Genomic DNA, 13,261 nt, shown 5'->3' on the forward strand with positions numbered 1-13,261 from the left:
AAGTAATGTGGTACCTCTGGGCCTATAACCTCTCTCTCTCCCTCTCTCTTGCACCCAGACCTATCCTGCCCCTCTTTGATTAATGGCCTCGTAGTTCTTGAAATAAATCTGGCAAATCGCGATTCCATCCAGCAGATTTATCTTGTCTTGTGGTACAATAACCCGTCGACTACGTGTAAGCGTCGGAGTGCCGGAGGTCCGAGGTGAAGGCGGCATTACAGCAACTCTGTAATTATCGTTCACTTCAGTCGAGGAATATAAAATGTAAATGTAGGAGTGTGTCAAATCCAGTGGTTGACTCACTGAGCCACCCACAATTTGTCTGATTCATAGGTCTCACTCAAAGAGCATGTTCAGAGTAAATTGTGAAGCATATTTCTCTGAGGTAATATTATCATTTATCTGATGTACACAGCTCAATATATATCACCCCCAGGATGTGACATTTTCCTACAGACAGTGACCTTCATACATTGTGCTTTGCATCAGCATCATCATCTTATAGTCATATGCATTAATTATTATTAATTTCACAACACAATGCAAAAACCCAACACATGAGGACTTTATTTATCAAAGGTTTAAGTCATAAAAAACACTGATATTACATTAATAAGCAACATTTACTAAACATTAGGAAATGTGATTGTCAAGCACTACGTAGTTGCCTTTTCCTGATGCACTATAACTGGAGCAATAGAAACCTTATTTAAACCTACTCCAATAAAAAAAACGTTTCATTTTCTAAACCAATAAAACAAATAATCGCCTATATTTAAAGAGGCGTTTCATATGTATCTCCCAGTGAGTTTTTTTTTCTTAATATTCTATCTCACAAATATCTTCATCAAACTCATATTAATTATCCTGATAGACAAAATATGAACAGCAAGTTATAATATTTTGGGGCATGTTAAACATTTTCAGCAATAGCATTATCTTAGTTAACAATCCTGAACAATAAACAGTTAAGAAATAACTTGAGCAGTTGCTGTCAAAATCCCATCTAAGACCAAAAATGTAGCAACAGAAAAATAGTGTTAATTATCACAGATGATTAGTGTGCAGCGTGGGGTAATTTAAACATAAAACAACAGGTAATGTGCAAAGTACAATTCAGGCTTTTTCACCAATAACCATGTTAGTCCTTTTAGAGGCGGTCAGTGTGCTTGGACTTAAACGGTCCATCCAAACTACTCTGAGTGTTAATGCTATGCATCGTCCGAAGAGATGTTTTAAAATACACCAGTCAAGATAAAACCTAATAAAGCAAAAGGAATCTTTGTCTGCGGGTTTCAGTTCTTCCTTGAAAGGTTCCCTGTCCCACAGAGGATATCCAGTGTTGACGTAGAGATCGATCACCCCGCTAATATTCCTGGAAGTCGACAGAGAAGTTCTGCATCCTCTCCACCATGAAGAAGCAGAGCGTTCCAGTGAAGCCCAGGATGACCATGAGGAGGAGCTGCCAGGTCAACAGGATGTAGCCGCTGTAGAAGAACGCCACTGCTGCAAAAATGGACTGACAGAGACAATCAAGAAATTTAAAATACGCCTGTTGTAGCTGCATTTAATAGACAAAGTTGCCCCGACAAAGCCGCAACCGCTTAAAAACAAATTAAAGTCCCCCTCGAGCCATTGATTAAACCCCTAAAGAAATCATCTGTGTTCATCAATATCACATATTTATATTACATTTATATTATATATTACTTATTACATACGTTTTTTCCATGAAAAGCACATCCCTTCATGCCTTCAAATAGCTTAACTGTAACTTTACACCTTGTGCTCATTAAGTATGCGCAGATATATGAATATGCAAATGGCCCTACCACCACATTCCTGCTGGCACACCAGTCTGTAACTTGTATCGTATTTGATAATCTATCCATGTAAAAAAAACAATATTTCCACAGCAGATCTCTAATACGCCTATGACTTGCTTTTTTTTTTTTTTTTGGAAAATAAAAACACTTTTATGGAAGTAAACGCACACCTCCACCTTCTCTAGTGATAAACTTTACAGAGAGACAAGTCAGTATGGTTAAGGTCAGACATTTTAGGGGACATAAACATAAGAAAAACACATTTTTGAGTGGAGGGGGACGTTGCAGCGCAGTTAAACCCCAATCCCAAGTCTCTGTGAAGCCTGACCTCTAATGGTGAAAAGCAGAGTGGCTGGTTTTTGATGGCAGGTGACGTCGCCACCTGTTGAGACTTTGGGTGGTGATGAGGTCAGGCTTCACAGAGACTTGGGTTTGGGGTTTAGCTTCTCTTTAAGATTCCCCATGTGACAAAGTTGAGTCACCACTTGGTCCGGCGAACAGATCCTGCTGCTACTTTCCCCATCACCAGTCGGTAAATGTTTCAGCTTCAGATGCACGTCCAATCATTGAGTGAAAACTGCGCGGTGAAAGAAGTGGCAGTTACCTAACTAAAATGAAGAGCGCATTTTCTAAAGCTTAGAAAGTCTATCACTCAAGTCCACTCCAATTCACTCCGGTCTCATTCACCTGCACGCCTGCACGACAAACCACAGCATACAAATGCAAGCATATAATCACCAATACAGCAAAAAAACTCGCCATTTCCAAAATGTCAGCTTTTCAGAAACTCAGAGGAATGAAAATCGTTGCGAGTTTTCTGCAGGACATCATCAATATGCTGAAATGCTCATGCAGATGGATGTTTCTCTGCTGGCAATCTGTGCTATAAGAGGGACGACGTGTCAGAGTCCCCTCAGTGTATCAAGAGCTCTCATGGTGAATATAATAAAAAAGATTTTGGATGAAAAAATTCAAACTGGTCCAGTATTGCTTGTTGAGCATGTGTGTTTCATGTGTATTTGGTTAAATAAGTGTAATGTTGTCATCTTTAAGCTTGCTTTAAGGTTAAACGATATATTATGTACATTATAGGCTGGGAAATAACTACTGAAACTATGCCTTACCTTGTTAAAAACAAAACTAAATTACATCTTCTTTCAATCAGCTTGTGGGCGTACAGTTTCTGTTTTATTCCATGTTATTCCGGGTAAAAATAATTATCTGTGACATTCAACAAAAGACAAATATGCTTTTCAAATACCCCCGAATGTCTGCCAGGTTCATATTTGTAGTGTTAAAATAATGAATGTTCTCTTGTTAGGGCAGAATGTGGCACCAGACTAGAGCAAAATGAAAAGGAGGGGATTGTGAGGCACATCTGCAGCTGTCTTCATTTTCACACAGGACATTGTGGTGAATTTATTTTTTACATTTGACGAGACACTGTTTCATTCCAACGGTGGTCAGCTCTGCTAACAATGTCTTCTAAGGGGCGACTTGGGATTACCTGGATGAATTTGAAGATGGCAAAGGCAGGCGTGCTTTGCTCGGCATAAACGCGGCCCAGTATGCTGTAGAGCTGTGTGTTGAAGCAGCTGTCACCCAGTCCGAGCAAGAAGCTACACAGCATGGCAATGGACACACTGGGGAGGAAAAGATATTCCATGTTAAATGCAAAATGAAACTGTGACCGGCCTTCTTGTTGCAGGTACATGCTCGACCATGAGTCAACAAAGAGAAAGAGAGAAATAAACCACCTCGGCGTTAGATACGGGCTGTTCTGAGTGCTGGATTTAAATACGACAGGGGCGTCATCTGGGATGTTGAGGAAGATCAAATAGAAGGCGATGAAATGGACAACCATTCCTAAAAAGACCACCGAGGTCCGTCTGAAGCGGTTGTTTTTGCACAGCAATCCAAAAAAGCCGCCACCTGATGAGAAAGTGCACCTCTTAGCGCCGAAGCCATGAATCCAGTGACAGTCAGACACAGCACTTCTGTGACAGCAAATCGACTCAAGCAGTCAGAGGAGCGTGAACCCACCCACTATCTCTCCAGCGCCTACCACAATCCCAGAGATCCCAATCAGGCCTTTAGCCGCCGCTCCAAACTGAGTAGTTGCCCCAATACAAGTCCCATACACTCCGCTGTAAAATGATAACTCCAGACCTGCAGAACAAGGGTGACATGCTGTTACTGCAACGTTTTTTGGAGGTTATGACTTTTGACAACATTCTCCATTCAAACTTACCAGTGTATGCCATGCAGGCGCTCAGCAGCAGTATGGTTTTGGTCTTTATGAGTTGTAGGATGGTTTCTGGAAAGGAGCAGAAGCAGTACTGGTAAATAAAACACCAAACACTAATATGCCTCATTAACGTCTGGATTTGGCTTATAAAGCTAAGAAATGAATGCCCTACTTTGATGTGAAGATTAAATTTGACTGCAGACAGAAAAGGTGTAAAGATTTTGTTTCAATAGTCACCACACTACATTTTGATATTCAGCTGGAGTAGAAATTAAGATACAGTGAAGACAAAGACCATCAGACCAACCAGCAACCTCAGACTGCACTAAAGGTGAGTGCATGCAAAATTGGAAGTGAACTATTCATTTCACAGTTTTCGTGTAGACAATTGTAATGCGAGGAGACTCTCATCCTCATTACACTGACTGACTTACTGAATGGGAAAATGCACGTGACTGCTTTGCTGCTACCTTACTGGTAACTGCAAAGAAATTGCAAGAAGAAATCTGTAAATTGCAGTACAAAAAATAATCAAGGAAAGGTCTGAGGTAAAAGAAATCACAAATAGCTGTAAACGCCATGGTCCCTTTTTCAGGTTTTCCATCATTTGTGAGAAAAGATTTCCCTTAGATGATATATATATATATTTTTTTTTTCTTTTTTTTTCACCCATTGGAAGAGAAAGACCTGTCTCATTTCTATGTGCATTTGAAATGTAATGTAGAAACATTATATATGGTTAAATACCAGATACAAAGATTGTATTGCATAAACAAAAATATCCAACAGTGCTTTTTAACAAACTGGGTAAAGTGTGATTATTTCAACTTACTGAATTCTGACTTTGCATCTTTTACAGCCATGTTTGCTTTTTGCTTATACCTACACAACACAAAACAAATTAATTACATCGTTTGCAATGCTGAAATCCTTACAAATCATGACAGAAAACAACAACACGCCATGCAATCAATAGACATAATAATGCTATAGCTTCTTTAAAGTGAAGAGCTGGAGAGGTAATCTGCAAGTGTGAGAGACTTTTGCTGCATTCATTAGATTAGAGGACTTCCTTAAAATCCTAAGAGACTGCGAGACAGAGCGAATTTCACAGTAAATGATGGGTCTCTACAGAATTCCTTGTTATGCTGTCGGAAAAAGGTGCGCGCGCTGCGCCGCGGCAACAAGCAAGGATCATACATCAAATGCCTGCATCTGGGAGATAACCAGCGCCGCTTCAAAACACACACACAAGACAATCAAAAACAGAAAGGAGCTGCACTGTCAGTAATTACCAGCCTGAATTTGTGGTAATAATTACAGATTTCTCTATGATCACACAGTCTCATCACGTTTCTGCCAAAGACAATTTAGTTTTAAGGGTTTTTTTTGTGCCCAGTTGCAGATCCTTTGTGCATACAGAGGTTATAGCAGCCTACAAAACACGGTTCATCATCACTGCTCATCAAGATGCCATGCCTTTTTTTTTTTTTTTTTTTTTTAACATAAGTTCTCTCTTGTCTTTATTCTCTCCAATCTTATATTTATCTGTTTCATTGCATTTTTCTATCTCAAATGCCATGCGTTTCACTATTCAATCCTTGTCCTGACTCAAGTCATAAGAAATCAAACATGTCTGAAATCATGTTAAGTGCCCTGACTGGAGAGATCTCACACTGAAAGAGTCGCTGCTCCATATCGGCGTGATTGCACTCCGCTTGTCGAGAAGTACTATGATTAGACTTGACTCTGTCAAAATTGCAATGATCTGGGGACAAAAAACGGTCCGTGTCATTTTTTTGTAAAGGGTAAGAGCCGTTTGAAACTACTCAAGCACCGCAGTGGCTCCTCGTATCGCAAACACTCGCAAAATCAGAAGCGCCTTATTGTGAAGATATATAAATAAATGAAATCTTGATGTCAAACAGGTGAGGGCTGGACACACTGGAGCGGAGAGGGCATGAATTTTGTATTTTCATTGACCTGTCGTGATGTCGAGGCCAATAAACGCAGCAAAATGACGAGCAGTGATGAATGTGTGATGCTAAAAGACATAAAGAGAGAAGTGCCTGCCTGACAGCTCCGCCTCCTCGCTACACAGATGGGTATCATGTGTCTGCAACATCCTTTAATACTACAGTTATTTACTTCCACACACGAGGCAGGCTCGCATCCATCTGCCTTTCTTCTGCTCGATAAGAAATACAACCCGCCTCCCTCCTTCCTCTGAGACTCCAGTGAGAAACATGTAATTATAAAGGAGGATATTCATTTACATCATGCGAGCTGAGAGCAAAGACTGCCCTTCCTCTTCAGAGAGCATCTCCTCCTGCTGATGGGTCTTCCTCAGTACGAGGAAGCTCAGCGTACCAAGTATAGAGGCAACCAACAGAGACGTAAAGATGTTTCTCCTGCTCCTGTCTGACAGAGGGAAAAATAACAACAATAAACTGTGAATAATAAGGCAGGCTGCAGCATTTTCTGCATTAGCAATCACTCATGAAATAAATCCCATTATAATTTCACTTGCATCATCATGCTACATTTGCCATAATCATTGCGATACTTGTTCAGTGTAACCCTACCTGATATTTCTGTGCTTCCATTCCAGTCAAAATAAATGTAAAGATTGCCGAACAACATGCTGCAAATGAAATTAATTCACGTAAATCAAATGAGGAGACAAATGACAAATATGAGAGTAACACACATTAAAAGGGTATTTCACATCCCAAACACATGCTGACACATGCAACCCACTAAACAAGTTTAATTCATAAATTCAGGCTCGTAGTGATTGTGTGGGAGTTGTGCATTATCAACATTTCAGATTTTGACTTTTCAATCATGTGGGCATCATTGGGTCAACTAGCATTTTTTAAACACAATAACAAAGTGCCAAAATGCATTAACCTTACATGATTCATGAAAATAGACTCAGTGCTATCTGGGGTATCACATTTGACCTTTAAAAAGGCCCTGTGAAATGGACTCTGACTTTCTTGATTTGATGTTTTTCCTGTTGAAACAGGAAGTTTGGGTGGGACAAAGTGCAGGGAAGGATTATTCAAAAGTGCAAACCAACAGGATATCAGTCTGGGAAAGAAACACAGGTTTATTTTTAGGGGATAGGTGACAGTTTAAAGATTTGTGATGGCTTTATTGGTTGAAATTTTAATTTACACGCACTGGTGCAGGATGACGTCACCATTTAAGATGCTCTGTTTTACAGGCAGAAGATGTCATGTGAGGTCATGCCACGGGGACTTTAATTTTAGCGCCCTCACTAGGCGAGAGTGTTGGCCAGCAGGGGTGTAATGATTCAGTAAACACACAGTTCAATTTGCACTGCGGTTTTTGTGTCATGATTTCAGTATCGGTTCCATTTATTTTGTACATTAGGGAGAAAAAAAACAGACTACCATTTCCAGTGTTCTCTGTATTTTGTCTTATTTGGTAAACTAACTTTTTTTCATTCAGAATTTTGAGTTAACAGTATGAACTCAACAAATATTTTTCCAAAGGCAAAAGTCTACTTACACTACTTAAAACAAACATAAAAATACCGTCAGTGTATTCATCCATTCATCGGCTTATTGTGTTAGATGGCTCTCGTTCAGTGAAGGCATTTGTAACTTTACAGAACTGATCAAAACAGGTTGGTGCCTTTGAAAGTGCAAAATTTTGATCATTAAAATGAAATTCTCAAACACCGTGTACAGATCAGTGTCGTCTCAGGTGTCATGTAGGGCTGAAAAATCAAATCAAATATAACAAAATCAAGTGTAACAGTTTCTCTGACTGAATATCTCATGATCAACATTGTGACGATACTGTAGGTATGACTATTGCTGCTTTGATAAGAGATTTAAACGCAAGAGATTTTTGATAATCAGTCATTAGTAATGCAGATAAAACTACATCTCATTACTGAAATACAGCATTTAAAACCATATCACGATATTACGATATCCAAAATCCCAGACAATATCTAATCTCATAACATGATATCAATATAAATTGGATAAATTGCCCAGCCCTGGTTTGATGGATGTGATGGACAGATGAGAGGGACACAACCTGGACTGTGACCTGGCTTCACAAAACATGCAGCCATCTGCATCTCTATCCCCAGAATTTTCTTTCAGTATTTTTTTTTTTTGTTTGTTTTTTTTTTTTTTTTGGTCTGCTCATGTTGCTTTTATGGGTAATGATGCAGTCCTGAAAAGAGCTGTAATCTGTTTCTGTCTTTAATTGCATCTCACCTAAGCCAAATAATGCAGATGAGCAATTGGTCGGCCCCAGCGCCTCAGTGAGGGCTAATGGGGGTTATTCATAAAAGAGCCGCATCCTGTCACGCCAAATCTGCGGCCCGTTAAGAACTGATTCATAAGTTTACCGTGGCAGAGATTACCATGGTGGAGTCAGATTAGCAATGCCCTATTGTGAGCTTTGGCACAGGTGACAGCCAGTGTAATTATTATACTAATTCAATTTGCATATTTTAACAAATGTGTTCTTGGCTGTCCGAGCCTGTGTGCAAGCGCTGCAGGCCAAATCGAAGACAGTCAAAGCCAAAGTTCTCACCTGCTGGACTCCCGCTTTTAAGACCGAGAGGGGAAAAAAATTTCATGTTTGGCACAGAAAGCGATGATGCAGATAATCTGGGGCACTTTGTGATGTGATTTGTTCAGACGGCTGGTGTATTAAAACAGGTCAGACATAGCATTCATTTCACGAATAGCAGTAATAACCTATCAGGCTATAAATAGACAGAAGGTGATATTTTGGCTGCTGAAGTGAAACTTTATCTTTAAAATATGCAAATGATCAGGTGGTTTAGGTGCATTAACAAAAAACAAAACAAAACAAAAAAAAAAAACACATGGAAGTGATAAATTAGTAAACATTGTGCCGTGATGGTCTCAGTCTTTAATGCGATTACCTTGCCGGAAAGTTTTATGAATAGCCTTTAATGGTGGGAGGATATAACTCATACTTTCCTAACAGCTATTCTAAATTATATAGGAGAACAAATTGGAATGAGGATTTATTGAAACTCGCACCAAAACAAAACAAAACAAAACAAAACAAAACACTTCAACTGAACATCTAATTCACTAAGGCCATACTGAAATAATTTCATAAGGGAAACAAATATTTCCAGGGTCAGGCTAAACAGTCGAATGGATCATGAGTGAAAATATCATTTAAGATTTTAGATGAAATGATGATCAGAGCAACTGATTTTGTGACTGCAGGCCAGAGTGACATCCATAACAGTGCAGTGTGTGGGTGGGCCTGTACCTGCACTGTAAAAGAGCCCAGAACACTCCGGTGTTCCTGTTGATTGTGGACGCCTCCGAGTTTTCCACCAGGAAGTGTCCTTGAGCCGTCCAAAGCACTATCAGAAACAGAGGGAGAGAGGTCGTTTGAGTGGAGAAAATCATAAGAACTAGCCTGTTAATTGCCAACATGAAGTGAAAAACGATCTTTCCCAGCGGGTAAGTGATGTGTCTAATCATCAAGTGCCCAGGAGAGATCATAAATCCATCAAAATTCATCAAACACCGCCATAAAACAACCTCAACCTTCTTTGTCCTCGTGTTTTCTTGTAAATGCTCGGCTCGGATGATGGGCGGCTTGCTTGGCATTCTCGCCGGCACTGGAGGCTCTGCACACGGTTCCTTTTAACAGCTCCTAACCCATTTAAGCTCTTATTTGGGATAAACTGTTTATATGCATTGCCACTCCCCAATCATGATTATCCGGGTCTGCATGATTAAACAGCATTTTTGTATATTAACGTGGAGACTGAGTGTGTATTGACAGCGAGAGCCGAGGTGAGGTATTTACATGCCTCAGCTAACATTAAAGGCATCAGATTCAAATTTCTCATAACGAGAAAAATGATGCATCTTATTGTGAATGAGCCGATTTGACTCAAACACTGCGTACCTGCGCATTTTGAATAGCAATGAGCACATGCAAACTCAATAAGAAGAATAAAACAGCAAAACATGGCAAGCGGTGGTCAACACAAGTTAATACACATTTAAATATATATGGATAGACATAATAATAGTAATATAGTAATATTCTTAACATGGTGAGGCAGACTTAAGGTCACTGGGTCACACTCCAACTTAAGAATATTTTCAGAAATATCTTAAATTTGTGCGAAAATTGACCACATTTTGGAAGGTGACTGTTTGAAGCCTTTATTATCAGAGCTTCATGTTGTCCAACAGCTGGAATAAACAGTAAATAATAACAACATTATTATACCTCCCATCCTGAACTCCTCACCAATTGGAATATTTGAAGTGCCTTATGAAGTTATTGATCACTTTTAATATGTGAATGCTACATTTCAAATTGATAACAACACCAATAGCTTCAACCAAGAACAGTAATAATTTTCTATAACAGTGCTGTAGAAAAGTCCTGAAGAACTTACTGGCTGCTCCTATGCCAATGAGCACAGAGGTCAGGTAGAAGGACCATGTTGATGGGATGATGAACACAGCTATGTAACCACTGGAGGAGGAAATACAGAGAACAGGAATGAGGAATTGACAAAAAAAAACAAACCAAAAAAAAACATGATATTACACTAAAAAAAACATGTTTACCTGTAAAGAATGCCACTCAAAAACATGGTGATTTTCGGTCCAATCACTGCAACGACTGTTGGCGACAGTAAATTGGAGAAGGAAAAAACTCCGTAGATGATCCCAAGGCTGTTAAGGAGGCAAAATGGGGGAAATAGTGATCAGGACAGCGCAACATGAGCTTATACTGCAAAAAAAAAAAAAAAAAATAAAAATAAATAAATAAAAATTGCCATTTTAACATTTAGACTCATATTCTGTCTTAAAAATCTTGATTTTCCTCTCTCAAGTGAAACAATCTCACAGTAGGATGAGATACTTCCAGGCTAATCCACTTGTTTCCAGAATGTTCTTGAATCAAATGTAATTTTATTTTATCTATTAATTTATTATACTCACTATTATACTCATTATACTCATGTGCTTGTCTGTCTTATTATGCCTTGTTTCAACATATTGGCACTTATTCCCAGATAAAGTCCTGAAGCAAATGAGACTTGCACTGAAGACAGGTGAGATTATTTCACTGCTGATAGATTTTTTTTTTTTTTTTTTTTACTTGTTTGAGAAAAAGTAGTTTTGTAACACCCAATATTAAATTAAGTGACTTGTTAATATGGAGATTGTTTGCATCAGACTCTATTTTCTCTTTGGAAATCACTATAAAAACTGTCATCAAAGTGACAAGAGATATTCTTTGGACTTTATGCGTCTTCCAACAACGGTGTGACTCAGACTTGAACTTACCTGTGATAACCACTTCCAGTGAAAGTGTCATTCTCCAGGCTTTTCACAACGGTTTGCTGAGAGGGATTTCAAACAGAAACGCGTGAGATGCACCGTTAGGCCTAGATAAAATTTGGTCGTAATCATGTCAAATCATTTGTGGCTGCAGCATGATCATTTTCTTGGGCCGTTGAATAAAATTAGAAACACGAGACTCCCATGCAGCTCCCTGACTGGCCTGCTGCCTGCTGCCCATGAGACCTTTGGGATGAAAAACAAATACACACACAACAAACAAAAAAACCCTCTTGTGTCTCCCATAATGTCCAGCAATGAAAGCCACACTGGTTTTAATAGATAATATGAGCCATTCGGAAAAAGATATACTTGTTTTGAACGGATTTCATGGGGACTTTGGTCATGAACTTGTTCACATGAGGTCTCCAAACAGCAAACAATAAACAAAACAAACAAATCAATAAATACATACTTATATACACATATAGCCTACAGAGCCATGCTGCAAATGGCCTGTATTTGTATTTGCACATGTAGATTATACATTAATCTGAAATATTTATCTGTGATATGTCTGAGGTGGCCATGATAAAGGTCTGAAGCTGTTTTGTTGTCAGTAAAAATAAAGGCAGAATCTATTTCTTGTGTCAAAAATATATGTTTACATATCCTACATGTGTAATAAACTGTATCTTTGGCCAGATTTGAAAACATATGCTTATAGCCTGCCGAGTCTCTTAGATCTGTAGTGAATGAGTGCATCACGAGATTATAGGCTACTATAGTATTGACTGGGTCATGAAATCTGCTCCACCCATAAACCTCTATTGCACAAAAAAAAAAAAAAAAAAAAAAAAAAAAAAAGTCACCGGGAGACCCTTGTGTAACCGAGCCTATGAGACAACACGGAAAATGAACTACATTGGAGACGATACCGAGGCTGTTACTTTATATAAACATCAAGTCTTAAAAATAATAATAATAATAAAGGGATGGTGACTTACTTCAATGTTTCCACAAGTGGTGAAAGCGGTGAAAATTAACAAAAATCCCACACCCAGGATCACAACGTTGAAAGTCCTCCTGTCTGCCATGGTGTCTTTTTTGTTTTTGTTATTGTTTTTCTTTTCTTTTTTCCCCCAGAAGTCCTAACAAAACATTGCAGTCTCTCTGACACCAGTAGCGCTTCGCTGTCGACTCATTTGACCCGCAAATCTGGGACAGGAGCCGCACTCAGACACTGTTTGCTCCTATAAATCCATGTTTGACAAAGTGGTGCGTCAACAAACTTCTCCTGCTCCTAACTGTGTGTGATACCGGGTTAGTGCGGGCGGACGGTGCGCCAGGTGCGGGGCTGCGCTGCGGCTGTGGCCCTGTCACCGCTCCGCTCTCCCTCTGGCTCATACCGAGCATGCATGACAACTTGTGACTTTAATTAAAACACACTTTTCATTGCCCTCTTCTTCTCCTTCTTCTTTTCCTCGCCCTCGCCGCTGTCGCCTCCTACTTCTTCTTCTTTGACAGTTTGCGGCAATCCGCACGAATTTAGGCGATGCTGCCTTCCAGAGGTGACCAGGAGGATTATTTATTCTCATCAGGGGATCTTCTCATATCAGCTCCCTCTGGCCGGCTAAGCCCCACTGACTGGGACAAATCCAACTAAACTAAACTAAACAAGGCACACCCAAACTAAAACTTACTACTGCCACTCTTATTTTGGTGCTTGAAGGAAAGATTTTCTTTGTTTTGGCTTTACACCGCATCAAGTGCAATTATTCCCAAAGTTAGGTCCGGGTATTCCAAAGGACCCATGCGAGCTTTTCAGGTAA

General features: G+C 39.5%; 1 protein-coding gene across 1 annotated transcript; it reads right to left on the reverse strand.

Annotated features, from left to right (window-relative positions):
* Positions 1-549: 549 nt before the first annotated feature.
* Positions 550-12,925, reverse strand: LOC115364403 (UNC93-like protein MFSD11). Its single transcript, XM_030058973.1, has 13 exons — positions 12,437-12,925; positions 11,436-11,491; positions 10,710-10,817; positions 10,535-10,614; positions 9,382-9,478; positions 6,660-6,718; positions 6,351-6,495; positions 4,907-4,956; positions 4,078-4,143; positions 3,870-3,995; positions 3,584-3,758; positions 3,334-3,469; positions 550-1,519 (listed from the first exon to the last, which is right to left on the reverse strand). Exons 1-13 carry the CDS (start codon positions 12,524-12,526, stop codon positions 1,367-1,369), a joined length of 1,341 nt encoding a protein of 446 aa, XP_029914833.1. The 5' UTR covers positions 12,527-12,925; the 3' UTR covers positions 550-1,366.
* Between the last annotated feature and the right edge of the window lie 336 nt (positions 12,926-13,261).

The sequence above is a fragment of the Myripristis murdjan genome, chromosome 8, assembly GCF_902150065.1.
Source record: "Myripristis murdjan chromosome 8, fMyrMur1.1, whole genome shotgun sequence".
In the NCBI taxonomy this organism is placed as follows: Eukaryota; Metazoa; Chordata; class Actinopteri; order Holocentriformes; family Holocentridae; genus Myripristis; species Myripristis murdjan.

Excerpts from the sequence above, each read along its gene's own strand:
- LOC115364403 (XM_030058973.1), bottom strand. The coding sequence starts at position 12,526 with ATGGCAGACAGGAGGACTTTCAACGTTGTGATCCTGGGTGTGGGATTT. Across the intron at positions 9,479-10,534 it reads CATTGGCATAGGAGCAGCCA|TGCTTTGGACGGCTCAAGGA; the intron begins GTAAGTTCTTCA and ends TGTTTCTGATAG. Across the intron at positions 6,719-9,381 it reads TGGGCTCTTTTACAGTGCAG|CATGTTGTTCGGCAATCTTT; the intron begins GTACAGGCCCAC and ends TTTCATTTGCAG.